At 38.0% G+C, this 20,009-nt stretch overlaps 1 protein-coding gene across 2 annotated transcripts in view; it reads right to left on the reverse strand.

Moving 5' to 3' along the window:
- Window positions 1-1,004: 1,004 nt before the first annotated feature.
- The window catches only part of gpc6a (glypican 6a), a 128,938-nt gene continuing 109,933 nt past the window's right edge, over window positions 1,005-20,009 (reverse strand). For both annotated transcript variants that reach the window (XM_071489129.1, XM_071489128.1), the window contains 3 exons: window positions 9,923-10,053; window positions 7,986-8,161; window positions 1,005-6,160 (listed from right to left, as the gene is read on the reverse strand). In XM_071489129.1, coding sequence (XP_071345230.1) covers window positions 5,937-6,160; window positions 7,986-8,161; window positions 9,923-10,053 — 531 coding nt within the window. In that variant the 3' untranslated portion in view covers window positions 1,005-5,936. The remainder of the gene's footprint in view (window positions 6,161-7,985; window positions 8,162-9,922; window positions 10,054-20,009) is intronic.

Consider the following 20,009-nt stretch of genomic DNA (forward strand, 5'->3'; position numbering starts at 1 on the left):
AAAGCTGAAATTTCAACAAGTCAATTCTACATTGTCCTGTGAAACTCTTTTCATCTGTGTTTTGAGGTAATTACTTCAGATTCTTGAATTTGATAATTGGTCCATGTTTAACAGATAAACCTGCTGTCAAATGATTATGAAAAAAACCCGCTTTACATGACCATAAAAACACGACCATGTATAACAGTAAGAAAATCACAGGTATAAATTACAAAATTAATAACGGCTAAATTTCATTTAGCCGATTTAGTTTCAGTGTTCAGGTATTGTTCCTGCTGGCTCATTGTCACTGTTGTGTCTCACTGGGGCACTTGAATAGAACAGAGCCATTGTTAATGTCATTTGTAATTCCTGTGCTAGTCAAAATGTCTGCTGTGAAAAAGGCCTGAATGTTGGAGTGAACATTAGTTCATGTTTTAAGGAAATTCTCCCACACTTTTAAATCATTAAAAAAAACTAATTATCTTAACAATTCCCTGAAACAGGCTTGTTGTTTTTTGTTTAAATATTTTTTTTTGTTGTGATTACGAAACATCTCAGGTTAAACACTGATACTTGCCAACATGTACATACGTCCTGATGAGAATGGCCCCACAATAGCATATTCACATCATAGTAAGAAAATGGAGACACAATAGAGAAAACTACAATAAACAAATGTTTTTTTTTTTTGTTTTTTTTTTATCAAAATGTTTATTATTACCTTTGTATTATTTTCTGTATACAAGAATGTGTAACAAAAGCCAAATAAGCAATCCATTTTAGTCTTTTAAAAAATGGTAAGGCATGTCTGCTTGTATAACTATCAACTTCAGTTCCCCCCAAACACTTTAAACAGCGTGCACTGACAGCTCCAGAAACCTTTATGTGCTCCTTACTTATCTGATTTTGCAAATCACAACAGTACCACACTCACAGCATATGTTATAGCAAAAGTGCAGCAAACAATTAACATCAAAATGGAGAAGACCTTGCATAACACATCTTGTTCTAAACATTCTGTAAAAAAAAAACTCAGCCAACCACAATTTTCCTTTTTTTTTTTTTTTTTTTTTTCAAATGCCAGAGAATGAATGAAACAAACAAACAAAAGAAAAAAAAGAAAAAAAAGAAAGGAAAAAAAAGGCTCACAAACAAATTAAGTTAAGCACTGAAGCATCTCAGACAGTGAACTGCATGTCTGACCAGGGTAACACAGCTTGTTAGGAGAGAGAGAGGAATACACAACGCGGTGGAAAATGGCAAACATACCTCTTGTCGTAATGAGAGAAGTTGTTTGAAACGATACAAGCTCTTTGGGAAAAATGGATCTTCCTCTGAAACGCTCTTTTCTTAATTCACTGCCTTTACTGTGTTTTAGGAACACCAGGAAGCACACCAGCAAAAATCTTCCTCATCCTCATCTAAAACATCTCTGCCTCATCTAAAACTCCACTCAACAAAAACTTCTTGTTGCAATCACAGATCTCGTAGAGGTTCTTTTGTGAGCGTTCGACCTTTGTATGGCTGCAGATGGTTATGCAGTTTTTCCACTTTCACAAGTGTAGCCATTAAGCTTCACTGAGGAGGCAGCAGTGCCAGTGCCAGTATCTGAAGCCCCACTGCTAACATCCCGCCCTATTATCGAACACACTCTGTGCTGATTGTTCGGCCTCAGTTCTGACCCTGACTCAAAAATATCTGCCCCCTCAATGTTTCTTTATATTTGAAAACTAAATTTATATGGTTGCAGTAGATAACCCACTTATTTGCACTTCTAATCAACTCTCTTCCCTTCCTGTTGTATACTGTATATTTATTTCATTTACCAATTATAGAATCACCAAAGCACAAAGATCATCTGAATGCAAATGTTACTGCACGATTCAAGTCTAGTTTTAGGAAACAATATGACACTGCACTTAACAACAAAATAAAAGTGCGGACAAAACACCTATTTGTGTTTAATTCTAAAAGTTAGAACAATCTGTATCAAGAGAGCGATGTCAACGTCTGAAGCTAAAATTGAATTATAAGTCTGAGCTTCATGAGCCGCAATGGCCTCATGTAACAGACCATGGTTTTTACATGAAACCTCCTTTACTGCCGCTATCTGCAATCCAGGACTATTCCTGAGCAGGTGAATCCTAACAGCTCAGGAAAACCTCTGCTGCACATCAGGTCAGACAGCTAGTTACTTAATAATAATTCACTATTCACATTCAATATTCAGCACGTTATAAGTAGTTACTGCTATATATCCATTCTGTCTAACAACTGCATCTGTCTCATCTGTCTGACCCACTGTTTGTTTCCCCTCTCCTTTACACAGTTGAGTGGTGGGCTCTCTGTGCTCATGTAAAGATACCGTAATCCGGCAGATTACGCATGAGCAATCCAAAATATCGAAGAGAAAAGTGCGATAGTGTAAAGTTAATGTGTGTTTAGTTTCCACTGCATCCCGCGGTTCTATCTCATACAGACTTTGACCTGGAAAAGACTCGACAGGCTTGCTCAGTCACCCCTGCAGTATGTGCTGAAATGCCAATCAGAATGCATTCACCAACCCACATCTTAAAAATGCTCAATGCATTCTAAGCTAGCATCCACTTTCCAATATTAACTGAAACAGCAACAGGGAAAAAAGTGCCCATCCACTAACACCATCTAAATATATGAAGTTATGTGCATTGAGAAAAACATCTGATGGCTCTAAATCTCCAGTTCTGCACCATTAAACTATTGCAGAAGAAGAGGGGACTAAAAGATGGACCAAGACCATTAAATGGTGGAAAACCATCTAGAAATTAGGATGGAAATATGACATTTATGTTGATGTTTTAGTCACATAGTTTATGCAATTGGAATTAGTCAAGTCTGTCATGTTTTATTTTTATCTGCACACCTTTTCACCTCAGCTAGGAGTAAAACCCTTTTTTATTGGTTTTCCAGCATTTCCACTCAGGTTTTTCATGGGCAAATTGAAAATGTGCATAAAAACAGGTGCATGGAAAAAGACTATTTTACTAAACTGGATAGTTCAGTGTTGTCTTTCCTCAGTCCTGTTGCACAGCACAATTAAAGTTTATGCATCAGTGATTTAATTTTATCATGTCGGTCTTGGTGGGTGGGCTGCTGTTCAGTCACCTTCTCCTTAGGCGGTTTGCGCAGGGACTAAGGTGACAGAGGTCAATTGCTCTGCAGTGGGATTCCTGTGGTGCTTGGGGTCTGTATTGTGAGCCACATGAGCCAACTGAGGAGAAATTCCCCTTATGGTGCTATCTGTGAACACAACCCCAATGCTGCTACAAACCTTGGTGATGCAGATATCAGTCAGCTCTAGTTGTTTGCTCACTTCAGAGCAAGCACCGCAGTTCGCCTGCGCCTCTCATTTGTGCCTAAGAACATCAGATATTTTTTCAGGTCTTGGAGGGAAGGTGCAGCTTGATGCTTTTTTTCACTCTTCCCTCATGCTGGCGACAGAGAGAGGAAACTCCTTTTTAAGATGCTCACATCTGATGTAAATTTGTGATAGCAATGGGCTACGGGTAAGATCCCTGTAGGGACAAGAGAATTGTTGGCTGTGAAAGTATTCCAGGTGCATTTCAGGTACTTTTGAGTCGATGGGTTTGGCTCCTTCACACACACTCCAGCACAAGGGTGGCTGCCTCAAAGGTCCTCTTTCATGTAACAGTGAACATTTTCCCCTTGGTTTGTTTCAGCAGTATACCTGCAACATTTCTGGAACCTGCCCTAACCAGAGGTCATTGCCATTGTGTTGTGTTGGTAGAGTGTAAGCTATTGGCTTTGATCCCTAACCCTCTAGAGCCTGTTAGAGGTCAAAGCCTGCAGCAGATAAAATGGAGGTTATGAATAGTAACAATAGTTCTAAGAGCACAGTTGCAGCCCTCTAACCTTGGCACTCTGCTTCTTTTCCAGCTGCCGACTTTCTACATGTCCTGTAAGGGCACATGACCATACAACCTGTAGCCAGTAGGGCTGGTGGGTCTGTTCTCATAAGGGATGTCACAAGAACAGATACTTCTGTACCAAGTCGATGCTAAAATTATGAAAATGTGATGGTGCTTGTTTTTCTACAGTACTGTAGGTACCAAAGGGTACAAAGATAATTCTGATGTGATTCTTCTCGGACTAACGAGGGCAGTACAATAAATTCATATATTTTAAACGCCAGTATTTCAAATGAAAGTAAGGAGGAAACACCTCAAACTTATCTAAGCAGCTCAAAGACAGAGATTTGGATTTGTACACAGAATTTGGGGTTAGTGAGTTTCAGTTGTGCACTTTATATTAAAGACCACCTCCAACAAAAATTGGAGGTGGTCTTTATAACCTTGTTAAAGATGTTTTTTATGATGTTTTTTATATAATACAAGATATATCATGAGTGAAATATGCAGTCATGACCGTGCATTTCCACTTTTGAACTGCACTGAACCAATGACAATCTCATAAAAACGGATTCAGACAGCCAGGATTTGTATGTTTGTCTCACAACATTTTTAAATGAATATTTTTACACCAAGGGTCTGTCACCATGATGGTCAATTCAAACTACTGCTTGCACACTGGAGGTGTGTGCATGTGCACATGTATTTGCACACTGTGTGTGCAGCACTGGCATCTAATTTGGTATTGAGAATCTTGGAATTTCACTGGTACCAAGCACTAAAATACTGGTAATGTGACATCCCTAGTTCTCATTTTCCAAAGAAGAACATGCAGCTCACAGGACTAGTGTTACAAATTGTAATCTCCCATATACGTAATATAAGCAACTAATGAAAAAAGTTAGAAAATAAACCATAATCATAAATAATTAAAGCATGAACATAAATGAAAATATCACTAACATATACCTAATATTACTAATATGCTCCTCTGAAAGATAAAAAACGGTTTAGATGCATGTTAAATGCCCTAACAGAAGAGTGTAAATCAGGTAATTGAACATTGTTAGCAGGCAATTGTAGCATAATGGCTTACTGTTGTTGCAAAAACTTTCTTTTGCCATTTTACTGTGATCAAATAACTTGTAAAAACAAATAATACATTTATAAAAATGTAGCCATTAACTAAGCCAGTAAGATTACATTACAGTACCTCCAGTGAAATACATACTCCAACTGTTTTTAAGTACAATACAATCAGTTAAATGATCTGAAAATATAGTTCTTCTCTCTCTATGGGGTGGATGTTACCTGTAGCTTTATAAACTTATGAAGCCAACAAAAATAATCTGTGCAAAGTAGATCTCTGAGTGCAGCACATTAGCACTTTCTTAGAGATAATCAAATGTGCAACTATAAAGTGGCTGTAAGAACTGCTGCTTCCTGAAGCTGCACTGATATGACCAAACGGGAAACCAGGTGAACTGCTAGCACTGTACAATCCTGTACCAACCAATCCAAAACTGTGGAGCCTGCATTAAAAAGAAACTCAAAAAATGTTTTTTGTCAGTTAACATCATTTCCATGCATGCACACAGTAAGACTCTCTCTTTTTGTCTGAGGGGGAGAAGACTAATAGGATAAAATGGGTGTCTCGATTTCACAACTTCATCATACAAAGAAAATGAAAAATAGATTCTCCTTTATGGAAAATCATTGACAGAGCCATCTCCACATGGTGTCACTTTCTAAAAGAGAAGCATTTTTTTCAAAATCCACTTTAGAATAATGAGAAAACACCACATTTTCTTTTTTTTTTTTCAGAGATGTGAAAGCTGGTACAGTGATGGCACCGCGCATTCTTTGGGGGACGAGCAGGATGCAGCACTGCACTCACTTCCAGTCCTACCATACAGTAAGCCATTCTCATTCTCGACAGGTTTCCAGGAGGTTCTACATGTCCAGTGAGGAAACAGCAGTAGAACTTGCTGTTAAAAATACTGTATGTAACAGTATAAAAGTCAGTGATCAGGCCACACTTGTGTATTATCTCCATTGAGTCTGCATTGCCCAAAGTGGGAGTGTGAGGGAAGCCATCACCAGCAGTAGGGAGGGTCCACGGGAAAGCGACTTGCCGGCGGCTGCTGCTGCTGCGCGTTCATCGCTCCTGTCAGCTCCGATTACAGGAGCCTCTGTTCCAACAAAAACAAACTCTGTTGTGCAGCCGTCAGAGCAGCCGCTGCCACTGCCAGAGCTGCTGCCCTCGTCACCTGCAGCAACACAATCACATAAATTAAAATTTACATAAATATAATATTGTCACAAGCAGCTATTAGTTTGGTCTATGGCAATGTGGAAGTGAGGATCCAAAAACGAGCCCTCGTCTCTCCAGAAAGTGGCACAGCGAAGCTCACTCATGCATTCCAGTGATACAGATGATGGCAGAGCTCACTGCTGATTTCAATCATTTCATTCAGTTCAATTCAAAGATTCACAGCCACTGACTATCCAAATACACATCAGTGCACACACCAGTAAGTGATCACATCCCCCTCACAACACTGTTAGGCTCGGTGCGGATTCTCTTTAGTTATGTAGAAAGTTTAGTTTGTTGCTGGCTCAACCTGTTCCATTCAATTTAGAACAAAACTAAGCCCAACACTATTTGTAAAGTTAATAGCTCATTAGCAAACAATTTACGACAGAGGTGGCTTTTGTGTTGTTCTTCTTAATAACCTTTTAACAAAGAAGTACTGTTAATACTGGAGCTATCTTCTCATTTCTATATTGATTTTGCTTTTAAGTTTCTAAATATTTATTAAGCTACTTCTTCTATATTGGAACAGATTGGGTTAGCACATGCTGGAAACGTATTCATCTTAATTCCACAAATACAACAAGATTCCAGTGAAGTCTTTTTCAGTTGAAATGCAGTAATACTGTCATCTTTTATCATTGTAGGAGCCAGAGTAAGATAGTTCACCACCTTTGTCCAGGCTATAATGCAGTCTTAAAGCTGTGATGGAAATAATAACTGCTCACACAGCTACTCTACTTAGTTGACTGTTGGCGATTTCTTGCAAGCTCAGAACACACTAGCACCAGTCAGTCACTATAGCTTTAAGAGCTAGTATTTGTTTATTTTGCCAGTTAGCAAGCGTGCTAGCTTGGTCGCTAGTGGGACAATAATTTCTCACAGTTTATTCTAGAGCTGTATTTGCACCACCGACCTGTCTGCAAACTATGCCTCTTTTTTTTTAAGAGCCACTTATAATTTGGCACAGAAAAATTTAAATAAATAAATAAAAGTGGATTGGGCAACAAAGCTAATAAGCTATGATCCTTCCCCCTGTTTTGATTCTCTTTACTACTACTTTAAAGAAATCAATTGGCTTTCATGCAAAATGTCTACTTGTTGTAAGAGCTGGTGTTGCCGGGACTTTACAGGTGACAGAGCATAAAACAGCTTTTACATGATTGAAAATGTCCAAAAAAATATGATTATTAGATTATGAATAGCAGTGTGTGCAAAAGACTGATCTATAAAAAAAGGTTATAACAAAGAGTGTGTGAGTGGGTAAACCTGCAGCGACCCTATGCAACAATTTTAGTTCCTTCTGCACTGGGTCTCTTGAGGTACAAAATTTAGTGTCAGTTGTCATACAGCCACACATTTTATTTGTAGCTCAGAGAGTCTCCCATCTTGTCAGCTCAAGAGGATCCACAGAGTCAGACAGAAAGAATGGTTTCTGTCATGGCAGCATTAGAAAACGTACATCATTGTTTGTGTCACCACACCTGCAGCTATTTATTCTCTCCATAATGTCGCCTCAGTGCCACACTGATGCATCCTTTGGAGTTTATGATGAGTTGCTATACAAATGACACTTGAGGTCTTGTTTAAGAAATAATAATAATATTAATAATAATATTTCTGCGGGGGTGTTCTTGTGTGTGTCAGAGCGCGTGTATGTGTGTGACAAAACTAACATGCAGTGACTAAGATCAACAGAACATCTTTCTCTCTGTGCTTTACTTCAGATAATTATTCTCATCCTGTTTCTATCTAAACACCAGACAGATTAGAGAACTTACTTGAGTCCTGGAAGTAAATGTCATTTCCATTGTAGGCGTTCTTCAGCTTGTTGGTCATGACACGTAGAGCCATGATCTGCTGCCGGATCACTGTGTCAGGCCTGGTAATATCCACATCCACCTCTGGGTTGTTCACTTGGTTGGTTAGACCCTCCTTCACCACTTCAGGGAAATATCTGGACAGATCACAAACCAAATACCTTAACCTAGTATCTAATGTTTCCATGTAGTAATACTACTATTATTATTGTTATTGTAATATTTACTACAACACTTCATCTTAACCAAACATAGGCTTTGGTAGCATCCGTTTCAGGGACAGGTTCACATGCTTTCACATATCTACACTGAAAAAGAGGCTGTCATTTTTTTCTCTTCTCGATACTGATCATAAAGAGATTGCTCTGAGATAGAGGACAAAATTCACAGGCCTCAATCTTTGCAAAAAATGTATTGCAAAGTTCAGCCGAAGCTAATATGCTGAAACTAAATTGAGGCTTCAATAGCCTACATTAGGCAAATCAAATGGGAATCTGTCCTTTAAGATCGTATAAGACAATATATAAAGAGCAATAAAAAGAATAAAATATTATGCAGCAAAGAATGTTTTTCAAGTCCACGCTAGATTTCACTATAATTTACCATCCAATAACTGGCTGAAATAAAAGTAGTACAGTCAGAATATCTAAATTAAGCTATCGAGCAGCATCAAAGACAATGAATCAGAGGCAACCTGCTGTATGGAGGCTAAGCTTAACACATGTTCATCACTTTGAAAACATAAATTTAAAACAAAAATAGCTGCACATTTTTTTTTTATGAGGTACAATTGGTGAACATGTCCCTCAGTTTATTTGTGTTTTATCTATTTGCAGTGTTCCCTCTAAAAAACAGGATATATCTTGCCAAAGTGGGGAATAAGTTCCCTTCATTTACTTGTGTCTACTTGGATTTGTTTTCTTAAATTGCTGTGTGTTGAGCGCTCTCTGCCAAACCAAAGGAATCTAATCAAATTACAGACGTTACAGAGCTGAGTAGGTTTTTTTTCCCCCCGGTTGCAGTGTCAGCCTCTTGTGCAGCCATTGTGTCCATCTCTGTCAAGCATGTTTGACCAGAACCTTGCTTTGCCCTACTTTCTCTGCAGCACCACACGTGTAAACATCTCATCATCTCATGTGAGAAGGTGAGAACTCAAAAGTAGACCAACTGAAATTAGACAGAAGTATACGTGCTACTCTTTCTCATGATGGCTTCTTAAATCTGACAAAACATAAGTGTGTAATGGCTTACTATTTCATGTTGGGATTATTAAATAGTACAAATATACTTGTCAATGAGCCTTATGACAACATTTAACCATTAAATTTGTATTTAATCTCATTTGTATTATACAAAACAAAGTGTGCATAGTTTGTGTTTAAGTAACAGGAGAATCTGGGGATTTTACACAGTCCTCCCTCAGTCTGATTGTTACTGATGTTTTATTATCTCTTAGAAATCAATTTACCTACCAGATTTAGAGCGATGCTTTAAAAAGGTGCTGGCACAAACAAGAGAATTAACATGTCTTTTATTGCACCATCTGGTGATTTTGTTACTTGGAGAGGGCCACAGTGATGGGGTGATATATTTTCTTTGCCAGTGTCCCTGGTTCACTGTCAGTGAAAACAACTTACTGTCCAATCTACTGTACGGCTCAGCAATACTCTACTCACTGCAGTGGTGATAAGAGGTGTTGGAAACTCCACAGTCCCCTGGGTATTAGAGCCTCAGAGCTTATATAGAAGTTCTCCATATAAGCACTAACCATTGTACTTACAGAGAGAGTGTTAATCTGGGAACACAGTGTGGTTATTTTAATCCCTGGCAGGCAAAATGTGATAACTGTGGAGCGGGGAGACTTTGCTATGGTAGTAAAGAGTTGCAGAAGTCCTCACCTGCCCTTCGTGTGGCTGTTCCAGCACTGCTCATCGTCAGACTCTGTCAGCTTGCCCTTGGCACAAATGTCGTCTGGCAGGTTGGACCAGAACCTCCTGGATTCCTTCAACCTCTCTTTGATGTCAGTCACCTGCCATGGGACAAAAAGGAGGATAGCAATGTATTAGGCAGATCACTTTGCATTTTAATGGCTGGGATGAGAGGTTGAGAAGTGAATCGACTGTCAAGTTGTCAGGCTTAGTAACACTGAGGTACACACGACCTATGTAGCCACCAGAGCGGATATTAAATTGATTTTTAAAAAATTGCCTGGGAATAAAGAATCAATTACAAATGTAGATTAAAGTGATGAAAGCGCTAGAAAAGAAAAAAAGACAAAAAAAAAAAAAAAACATGGAACAGATCCACATAGTTCCATCTTGTGGTCCATCAGGAGAGAAGTACTGGTGCACTGTCTGGAGTTCTTTTTCTTTCCATTTTGCTTCTTGTCCACTTCCACCCATATTGTGTTCATCTCTGATTCATACAAGACAGACTTGGGGTTTTGAATTTGATATTTGGCATGAGCGGTCACCCCCGACTGACTCCATCTGGACTCAGCGAGAAGTTTGACCGGGTGACCAGCAAACAGGCGAAAAAAACATGAGGAACGGAGGTTTGAGCAAGACTGTCTCCCTTCCTCCATATCTCAGTCTCTCTCTCTCTAATTATAAACATGAAAAACTAGTTTTTACCAGCCGTGACAGTGTGGCTGGTATTATTTTCACCTTGTGAGTATGTGTGTGTGTGTGTGCGTCACTGGGGCAAAATGTGGTCCCAGAGCCTCCTACTGTGGTGGGAACTACCACAGAGACACTTTGGCAGGTGTTGATATGTCTGTGGATTAATTTTTAGCACCATGATAGTGTCACAGCCGTGCAAGATACAGTCACGAAACTTTACAGGTGTGTAGTTGAGATCAAAATGAAGCCTGAGTTTGAAGACGGGTACAGTCTGTTCCATGAGTACTCAGTTGTCATGCAATAATGTAGTAATGATTACTGAGTACTCATGGATTGAAACGTTAACAATGTTGACGGGTGTTGCGCGGGTGTTGGTCTCTAGTCTTTAGTGTTATGTACTGTATATAAATTGTGATGGGATCAAACCAACTGCAACACCTGACAACATGTTGAAGTTTTGACCCGAGAGTACATGATTAATCATTACTATATTATTAAATGAGTTTTGTTGAATTAATAAACAAGATATAATGTTTTTGTTAGTGAAATTTAATACTGCTGATAGGCAGATTTCTTCATCTTGGAACACAATTTCCAAAATGTCTAAGGAAATATGTATATGTAAGGATAATGCAATGACGCTGGAAAGGTTTTATCTTATCATATTCCATAAAAAGACCTGGGCAAGCACATGATCCCTCACCAGCTTCCTCTTCTGAACATGGACAGTTGTGTTTGCTGGAGGTTTTGCCAGCAGGGATACAACACTGAATTTGCTTGTTGCTTACTACCGGTAACAGCACAGAATTACCTTCAATGCATTTTTGGTAATGATAATTACAAAAATTCAAGAACTGCACAAAATATTAAAAATATGCAGGTGCTCAGCTATATTATGTTTACAGTGAGTGAGAATAGCAGGTAGAACCCAGGTAATATTCTCCTTAAAGCCTCAAAACAAACCGATCCATAGATATTATAGCCTGCATCCATAAGACAGAATGAAGCCACAAACTGAGCCCTGTATTACAAAGGTGACATAGTCATTGTGTGAATATGTGTGTGTGTGGGTGTGTGTGCATGAGTGTGTGTGTGTTAAAATATATTTTGAAGAAAGAAAGAACATTGTTTAGGGGTCACAACCTTCTCTGTGAAATTCTATTGCTTTCAACAGCATTGCATTTTTTGGTAAATTGTTTTGGACTTGAACCAATTTCAGCGGTTGAATTCTTCAAGGCTCTGAAAAGCATAGGCTGCAAAATATCTGCCTTATACAATTTATACCCGTATATTTCAAAAACAACATCTGATTGAATGAAAAGTCCAAAACCCCAATTCTTAATCGCAGTAATTTTTCAGCTGAGTTGCCAAAGTACATAAATATGCACATATTTTACTTAAACTTCAGAGAAGCAGCCCTGTGATATTTATAATGATTGCTCCGTTAGGAAGTTACCTGCCCTGGCTAAAGTCTTTGAACCACAGAGTTGAAGCTGAGTTTTTTCAAGGAGTACTTGTATCGGGTTGGTGAAGGTGGAGACTTGGTTGTGATCAGTCAGTCAGCCCTGTCCTGGAACACATGCAGCACGTTCTCATGCAGCCAGACGACAAGTACACAGAGCGGGCCAGTAAAGAGACTGACAGGGCTGGTAAAAACTTAATGGATTTTTTGACAGTCCACAGGCCCACTGATGCGGTGGCCCACCAGGATTTGTCCCAATATACCCAATGGCTAGTCTGACCCTGACAGTGTGGTACAGATAAAAACTCCAGAAAAAGCTAGTTAGTGAACCTTTAATTTGGATAGTTCTGTTAAACTGTTATTTCCAAAAGCAATAATGAAATTTCATGCTTCACTTTTAAGCCAACACAAGTCTGAAACAGTGCTATTAAGCTCACGTGTCAACAGATCCATCTCCATGACAACTAAGCATACTCCATCTGCTGATGAAGTCTGTGCAATTTGGTTGAAAGTTCCAGATGGGTCAAGGATAAACATATACACTTTAACACTTAAAATTAGTGACACACTCAATAAACACTTACTTTTGTAATAACACTATGAACCAAAGAGAAGAGCTCAGACTACTGCAGAATTTTACATCAGACTTTGCTGCAACAAATTCTCACAGTCGACATAACATCTTTCAATAGATGTGTGTCAAACGCCTGTTCTTCCTCTGTACTTTATAGCATAATACACAGTCAGTTACCTTTCCAGCAGTGACTTATTCTGTCACATTAATAATCTATTTACACATTCCCCTTTAATAATTTGTACGTTTTGCTAGATGTACTGCATATTTCAAACAGTAGAGTACATTCATAAATGTAATAATCGACATACCCAGCAGATAAGGTCTAACACATTTTTCACTGGTGGTAACTGTTCTGCACATCATTTTACATATGCAGCCTATTAGCAGATCAGCACAATGTCTAAATGCTAAAAATTGCAAACCACCAGTTTTCTCAGAGATAACTGTGTTCCCCATGGCTGCACTTTAGCTCCTGTTTTATACAGGAACAGAATATCCACAGGCAAGAGTCACTCAAATGTATTGAAAATACACAGTGGGTCTTTGATTTCACATAGCAATTAACAAAACCTGCCTCTCATTTCAAAGTGACAACCATGCTAGCAGATTTCAGCAGTTGCAGAGCACCGTGAGTTGGCTGAATGGTCCTTCTCCAGCTCACCTTTTAATTTTTCCAGCCAACTTGTTTGAAAACCAAGAGTCCTGAATATATATTCATGATGATGGTTTCATATATATATATATATATATATATATATATATATATATATATATATATATACATAGGACAGCGCTAAAAGATATACTCATATACATATATATACATATATATATATATTTATATATCGAGTCTAAAGCTGGATGTAAAATCTAATGATCTCACCTCTGCAACACACACATATATATATATATATATATATATATATATATATATATATATATATATATATATATATATATACATAGGACAGCGCTAAAAGATATACTCATCTACATATATATACATATATATATATTTATATATCGAGTCTAAAGCTGGATGTAAAATCTAATGATCTCACCTCTGCAACACAGAGGTTAGATTTTAGCTGTATTATTCATATTGCAACCGTTGTGTCAAGATGAGGACTAACCTCTGGGAAAGCACATTGCTATTTCAGCTGGCGAATTTGGCTTGAGTCGTTGGAGTGTAAACTTCCCCAAACCAAAAAACAGAAAGCTGTTAACATTACACTAAACTCTGATGTATTGTATTTGTTAAAAAAAAAAAAGTTAGCTGTCAATCACGGGTGCACTCTGTACGTTGGAGCCTGTGTGATTTGTGGTTGGCAGTCAGTTCAGGATGTTGGACTGACTGCATTGCTGTTTGAGGCTAGTGGAGAGTCAGGTGAGAGAGAACAGGAGCTATCAAATTAACTCTACCTAGCCTGAGGATAATAACTCAGTGAGCAGCAGCATTTCTTTATCTTTTATTTGGCAATGTGCCACAGTAGCCTGTGGTTCATTCAATAAAGTCATAGCTGAATGGAACAAACACTTCATACTGCACACATCTGCATGCGCCAGCTGTTGTTCTGAAAATTATCTCTCAATGAGATTTAAAAATCAATTTAGAAAAGGGTAGAAAATTGAGTGGTTATTTAATTAAAATGCTTACGCATTCACAAAAGACGACTAACTCATTCCACTGAACCTTATCTCACCTGGCTTCCTGGACTCTTAATCATGTGACAAACTGGACTGATGATTTCATTGGATATACATATATTAATGGATTTATCTCTCCATACCCATTTCTTTGACATATATTATTAGATCTCTTGTTCTGGATTTGGTACATTAGTAAAGGATTTGTTATAATCCTGTTGTAGAATTATAATCCCATTTCTATATGTTATATTTTTACTAATTGTTAACATTTTCTGTTCATGTTGCAGGTGCCGCTTTCCCACCTACAGCTCCTACTGAGATGTTCATTTAAATGTCTCCTCCCTTATGTCCAAAGGTATATGGAGAATTTTGTTCCTGCTTTAATAGAGAGTTAATGCTGGGTCGGAAACTGTTGCTGCTGTGAGCCTGGAAAGCAGATTGTTGATGTGATATTGGGGTAAGCAAACACACTTGACTACAAATAAGTTGGGGTTATTCTGCCTTTGATGGATTAAAGCCATATAGCGTGTTGGCCCCAACCATCTTCAGCTCCACTGGATGTGTCTTTTCTAGGTGCAAAGCCACAGCCACTGAAAAGACTGATTAACTCCCAGGTATCTGTTTTAGTATCTAGACACTTCAAATACAAATCCAGCTCAGTTTAACCACTATTCTAACCCATTTCTCCACACTTGCTTAGTTAAGGCTGATATTGTGTTCATATCAGCGAACAGGAGGGTGGTTACTCTGTTTTGTGGTAACTTGTGAGTAATGAGTGACATACTGAATGTGTCCTGCCAACATCACAAACTCAGTGGAAGTGGGAGCTGCTGTAGCAATGAATGGTTCATGTTTTTCACATCCATCCATTAAATATGTCGTAGAAAGTTTTTTCCGTAAATCGACTTGCATTGACTTGTACAGCTCATCTACGCTTGTTACTGTTTTTCATGCATGTAGCTTCTTATCTCGGTATCCAACAGCTATGTAGAAGATGACATCAACATTCCTACCAACCTGTGATTGATTCATTGTTTCTCAGACAGAAACAGAAAATAGAGGTCAATGGGCACAACGTCAGACCTAAACCTAAAATTTTGTTTGGATATATCCAGATTCTATTCTTCGTCTTCAACAAAGTTATGATTCTGAGAACTATACAAAAGAAAATGCTATTCAGAAAAACATGCTGTTTATTAATTCTTGACCCTGCAGTTAAATCTGAAGTTTCCGTTACTGATTTTAAAGTGTGGACACCAGTAATGGCCAAAAAAAGAACACACGTACACATACATACATAACCCTCATCATGTCCTAGATACACTGGGGATTTGAGAAAGTGCATACAGTGAAGCCTCTGGTCTTAAAAGGACATGAAAGGGCCTGTACCGACAGGACACCGCTGCAGGAGACTGCCCTCACATTTGATGTGGTAATCCTGTCACCAAAGCTGGTTAGGTTTAACACACGCTGGTGTAGCTCTGATTCATGATGGCCCACAGCACCGTGGCACTGACAACAAAATATGGATCAGATCAGAACGTTGGTGGTTATTTTAACCACAGTAATGTGATATCAATAATGTGATAATGATAAGGTCCACTTTGACAACCGAATGTCAGCAAATAAGAAACACGTAAACTGAAGGCCCGGAAGGAAGGAGCAACTCGTACATAAACATATAAATTAATAAATTATACAATTATATGTTTGGGAATTGATATCTATTACAGGATAATGCAGTGTCTTCCATCTGTATAACATATATACAGTCCACATAAGCAGGAGAGTCAAGAGTGCAGTATGAGAACAACCTATTCGTAAACAGACACTTGTTCATAAATAAATGCAAACACACACACACACACACACACACACACACACAAAAATCTAACCATTAGTCCCACAGACTTAAATACATTTTTTTATATACAGGCTATGTTTCAGACTTAAGATTATATATTACAATATTTGCATAAAGCCACAGTCTTATTTCTTTAAAGTAAGTTCTTACACTTGACATTAAAGCTGAAATACATAACCTTCCATACACTGTCATTTCTCCATATTCATGAGAAGTAAATGAGCTGATGTTTGAACTACAAAAAAAGTGGCAGCACACCCAAAGTCACATTTATGAAGCCATGTCGTGTGCTAAAATAAATTGGACTCTCACAGTGTTGTTTGTTATCAATTAAGGTTAAGTGGCTAGCCAGCCTGACATGACAACTAAGTTTATCGCAAGATAAGGTAGTTTATCTAAAAAAGGCTGCTGCAGATTTTATGATTAGGCACAGAGCCTCTGAGCAAAGGTTCCTATGGCTACATTCAGCAGCATAGAGAAGAGAGATGATAGCATTGACTCCTATCTCTTTCAGTGTACATATTGCATGTGAGTGTTTTGTTCAGATTAAAAAATTCTGAGGCTATTCTTTAACAATTTTCACAGTTTTCTGTTGAAGATACTGAAAATGTGATTTGGGTGATGACTCATTCAGGGTGATCTGAGCTAAAACTACACTCATTCAAAATCTCCTCAAAACCTCAAAAAGAAAACACTCTCTTTTAATGAGTCCTTTCTAGTTCTTTACTTTGTGTACTGCCTGATTTAAAGATTTTATTCAAACAAAGCTTCATCCCAATCTGACTCCTCCTGGGTTTGCTGAGTCTTGGAAGTTGTGTCAAGTGGTTGTTTATTTATCAGAGCATGTGGGGCAGCCTCAAGCAATGCATGTTAATCTAGGTCCAGTCATTTTAATTAGACTTTCACAGGTCGTATTCACCTGCTTCACTTCAAACTAACAGCCATACTGTTGACTCTACATAACACTGATCTAACCTTATTAAGCACTGGGGACAATTATGCAAATTTGAAAGAACTGATTTAAGCCCTGCTTCTCATTATAGTCTTTTTTTCTTTTGTTTTGCTTAGGGTTTACATTTGAATGCTAATCAGTGTTATTACTATGTTCCGATGCTTTCTGTCTATCTTCACCCTGCCTGGTTGTTACTGTGAGGAGATATACCACTGAGACAAGAATTAAACATTGTGACTGGCCTCTGATCCGCTGCCCAAGAACACACATGGACCATTTAAAAGTCTATCTTAATCGATTTCACAAAAAAAAATGTGATCCACTATGACTCACTGTGATTGAGAATAAAGTATTAATCGCAGTCCTGTCAAATGACGGCTTTTGGGAAGAACAAATAATGATGAAAAAGAATAAGAAAAGACCAACATTTTCAAAACAAACACAAATATGAACAGGTGATGGCTATTTTCATTTTTGGATTAAAAAAAGCTGTTTTTTTTTTGTTTTGTTTTTAATAGAAGAGGATGCTGGGGCACAACTCTACCTTCATTCCACAGTCTATGGGCCCTTACAAATTAAGTCCAGTGCTCCCTAATCTGAGTTCACCAGTGGAACATCCATACAGGCATAGCAAGATAATCTCCAGGTGTGTTCAGGTTGACTTAAAAGACCAGAATTAACAGCACTCAAATCAATAAAGCTTTTCAGAGGAAGCCAGTGTCAGAGTGCCAAAGTAAAGGTAATGTGTCTTTTCCCTCCACACTCAGTGAGGATCATGGCTGCAGCTTTTTGAGCTGTAGCTGCAGTCTATAATGCTTCAAGCCAGTAACAATATCCTACCAGCCTCAGCAACCACACAGGCAGTTTTTTTCAACCCTCTGATATCATCCATAGGAGTGTCTTCTGAAATAGTCTCCCTAAATTGGCAGGCGTAATTTGGTTGTCGTGGTTACAATAATAAACACACAGACTGTGCAGAGAGTGCCGCACCTACATTTGTCGTCATGGTTACTGTAATAATAGTCATGGCTTGATTAGGTTTAGGCACAAAAAATAGATAAAAATAGGTACCACATTCACAAATGTAATATATGTGCGTATATTACATTTCCAAATATGAAATATATGTATGTATATATATATATATATATATATATATATGTGAATTTTAAGTCTTCATAATTAAGAATAACTTCATAGTTAATTTACAACTGACTTCAAGCTTATGGGCTTAGGTTATGAGCAATATCAAATCATTTGTGCAAACAACACCCACATATATTTATTTAGCCTAATTAAGAATGCATGTCATTAATTTAATGTAACCATCAGTTCTGATAATGAGTAGAGTCTTCAATTATTTTTTTTAGCTGACTGATAGTGATATTGCCACTTAGAAAATGTTAATTTCTGTACACTCATCTGGCAAAGACTGGTAATCCATGAACTCCATGACCTCCAATGGGCATGATGATAATGGCAGAAGCTTTTAGCATTCTGCTCATTCTGCTGCTTTGTCGACTACGGTGAAAGCTGTCTGTTAACTTAAAAAAATAAAAATAAAATCTGTTGTCCGAGAATAGATTAGGACACAGTTTGTCCACAACAGCTGTGTGCAGGTTCAGTAACCCTCGGTGAGCAATAAGAAAAGAAATAAAAACCTACCTGACTGCACAACTGTTCTGTAGGATATTTAAAAGGGTTAAAATGCTAATGCCCTCCTTTCATTCCAGTGTTTTTGTTTTTTAAGAGAAAGGAAACTCCAGGATTTGTTTCTGAGAAGGAATATGGAATTTAACTGTGGAATCTCTGATAATCAGAGCTGATGGCTGGGTTGAGGTAGGTGGTTTGATGCTAACCACAACACTCAGGGCCAGAGGTTTTCAAACTGGCTCATTCTATGACAAACATAGAGGGTCATGGTAACATCTACACAGAGCACGGCTCCGGAGTATGGCCAAAAATCTGTCAAGTGCGACTAAACATTTTCATTGGTTGCACCAGGGTGCATGACCTTTAGCAGGTCTGTCTCTGTGGGTGTATGTGTGTTGCATTATTTCTTTTCCAAGACATATTCTGTGAAAAAGCGCCCCCATTCTGCTTCTGACCGACTCTGACCCTAATATTCTTGAATGATGGAAAAAAAAGAAAAAAGAAAAAAAAGAAGGCATATGTAAAACTGTGCCCTGAGTGCCACCTCACAACAGCACAGCAACATCACTACCTTAAAACCTGTGTTGTGCAAGTTCATACTTCAAGAGAACTATATACAGCTCAATGTTCTGCTCACAAAGGTTAAAATGAACTAGTTCATGTTCATAGTTCACAATTTTGAATTTTAATTAAGTCAGTCCACAGTAGTGTTTACTACTTTACAGTCACAGACAGAGATTACTTTTAAAATATAAAACAAACCAATGTGAGTATATATTTTATGTGCATATGCTGTGAGTTTGACTGAGGCGGAGGAACTTTGAGGCTGTTGGGACATGATCTTACTTTTTCTTAATGATTTCTTGTGATCATCAGTCACTCGCAGATATTTCAAAAGACTAATAAGTTAGACTTTTTTGCATTGAAATCTGCACTGATTTGTTCTTAAAATTCCTTCACGTTTATACTAACTGACTTCAGCATATGCCGGGTGCTGTAAACCCTTGCATGCAGCAGTGAAACCAAAACACAGTCCTTCTACAACACCGTTTCCAAAAAAGTTGGGACACTGTGTAAAATGTAAATAAAATCAGAATACGATGATTTGCAATTCATGTAAACCTACATTTAATTGGAAATAGAACAAAGACAACATATCAAATGTTGAAATGCTGAAATCGTATTGTTTTATGAGAATATATAATC

This window comes from Trachinotus anak, unplaced genomic scaffold (assembly GCF_046630095.1).
Source record: "Trachinotus anak isolate AG129_WGS33_773 ecotype Australia unplaced genomic scaffold, CSIRO_AGI_Tana_v1 ptg000011l, whole genome shotgun sequence".
Taxonomy (NCBI): Eukaryota; Metazoa; Chordata; class Actinopteri; order Carangiformes; family Carangidae; genus Trachinotus; species Trachinotus anak.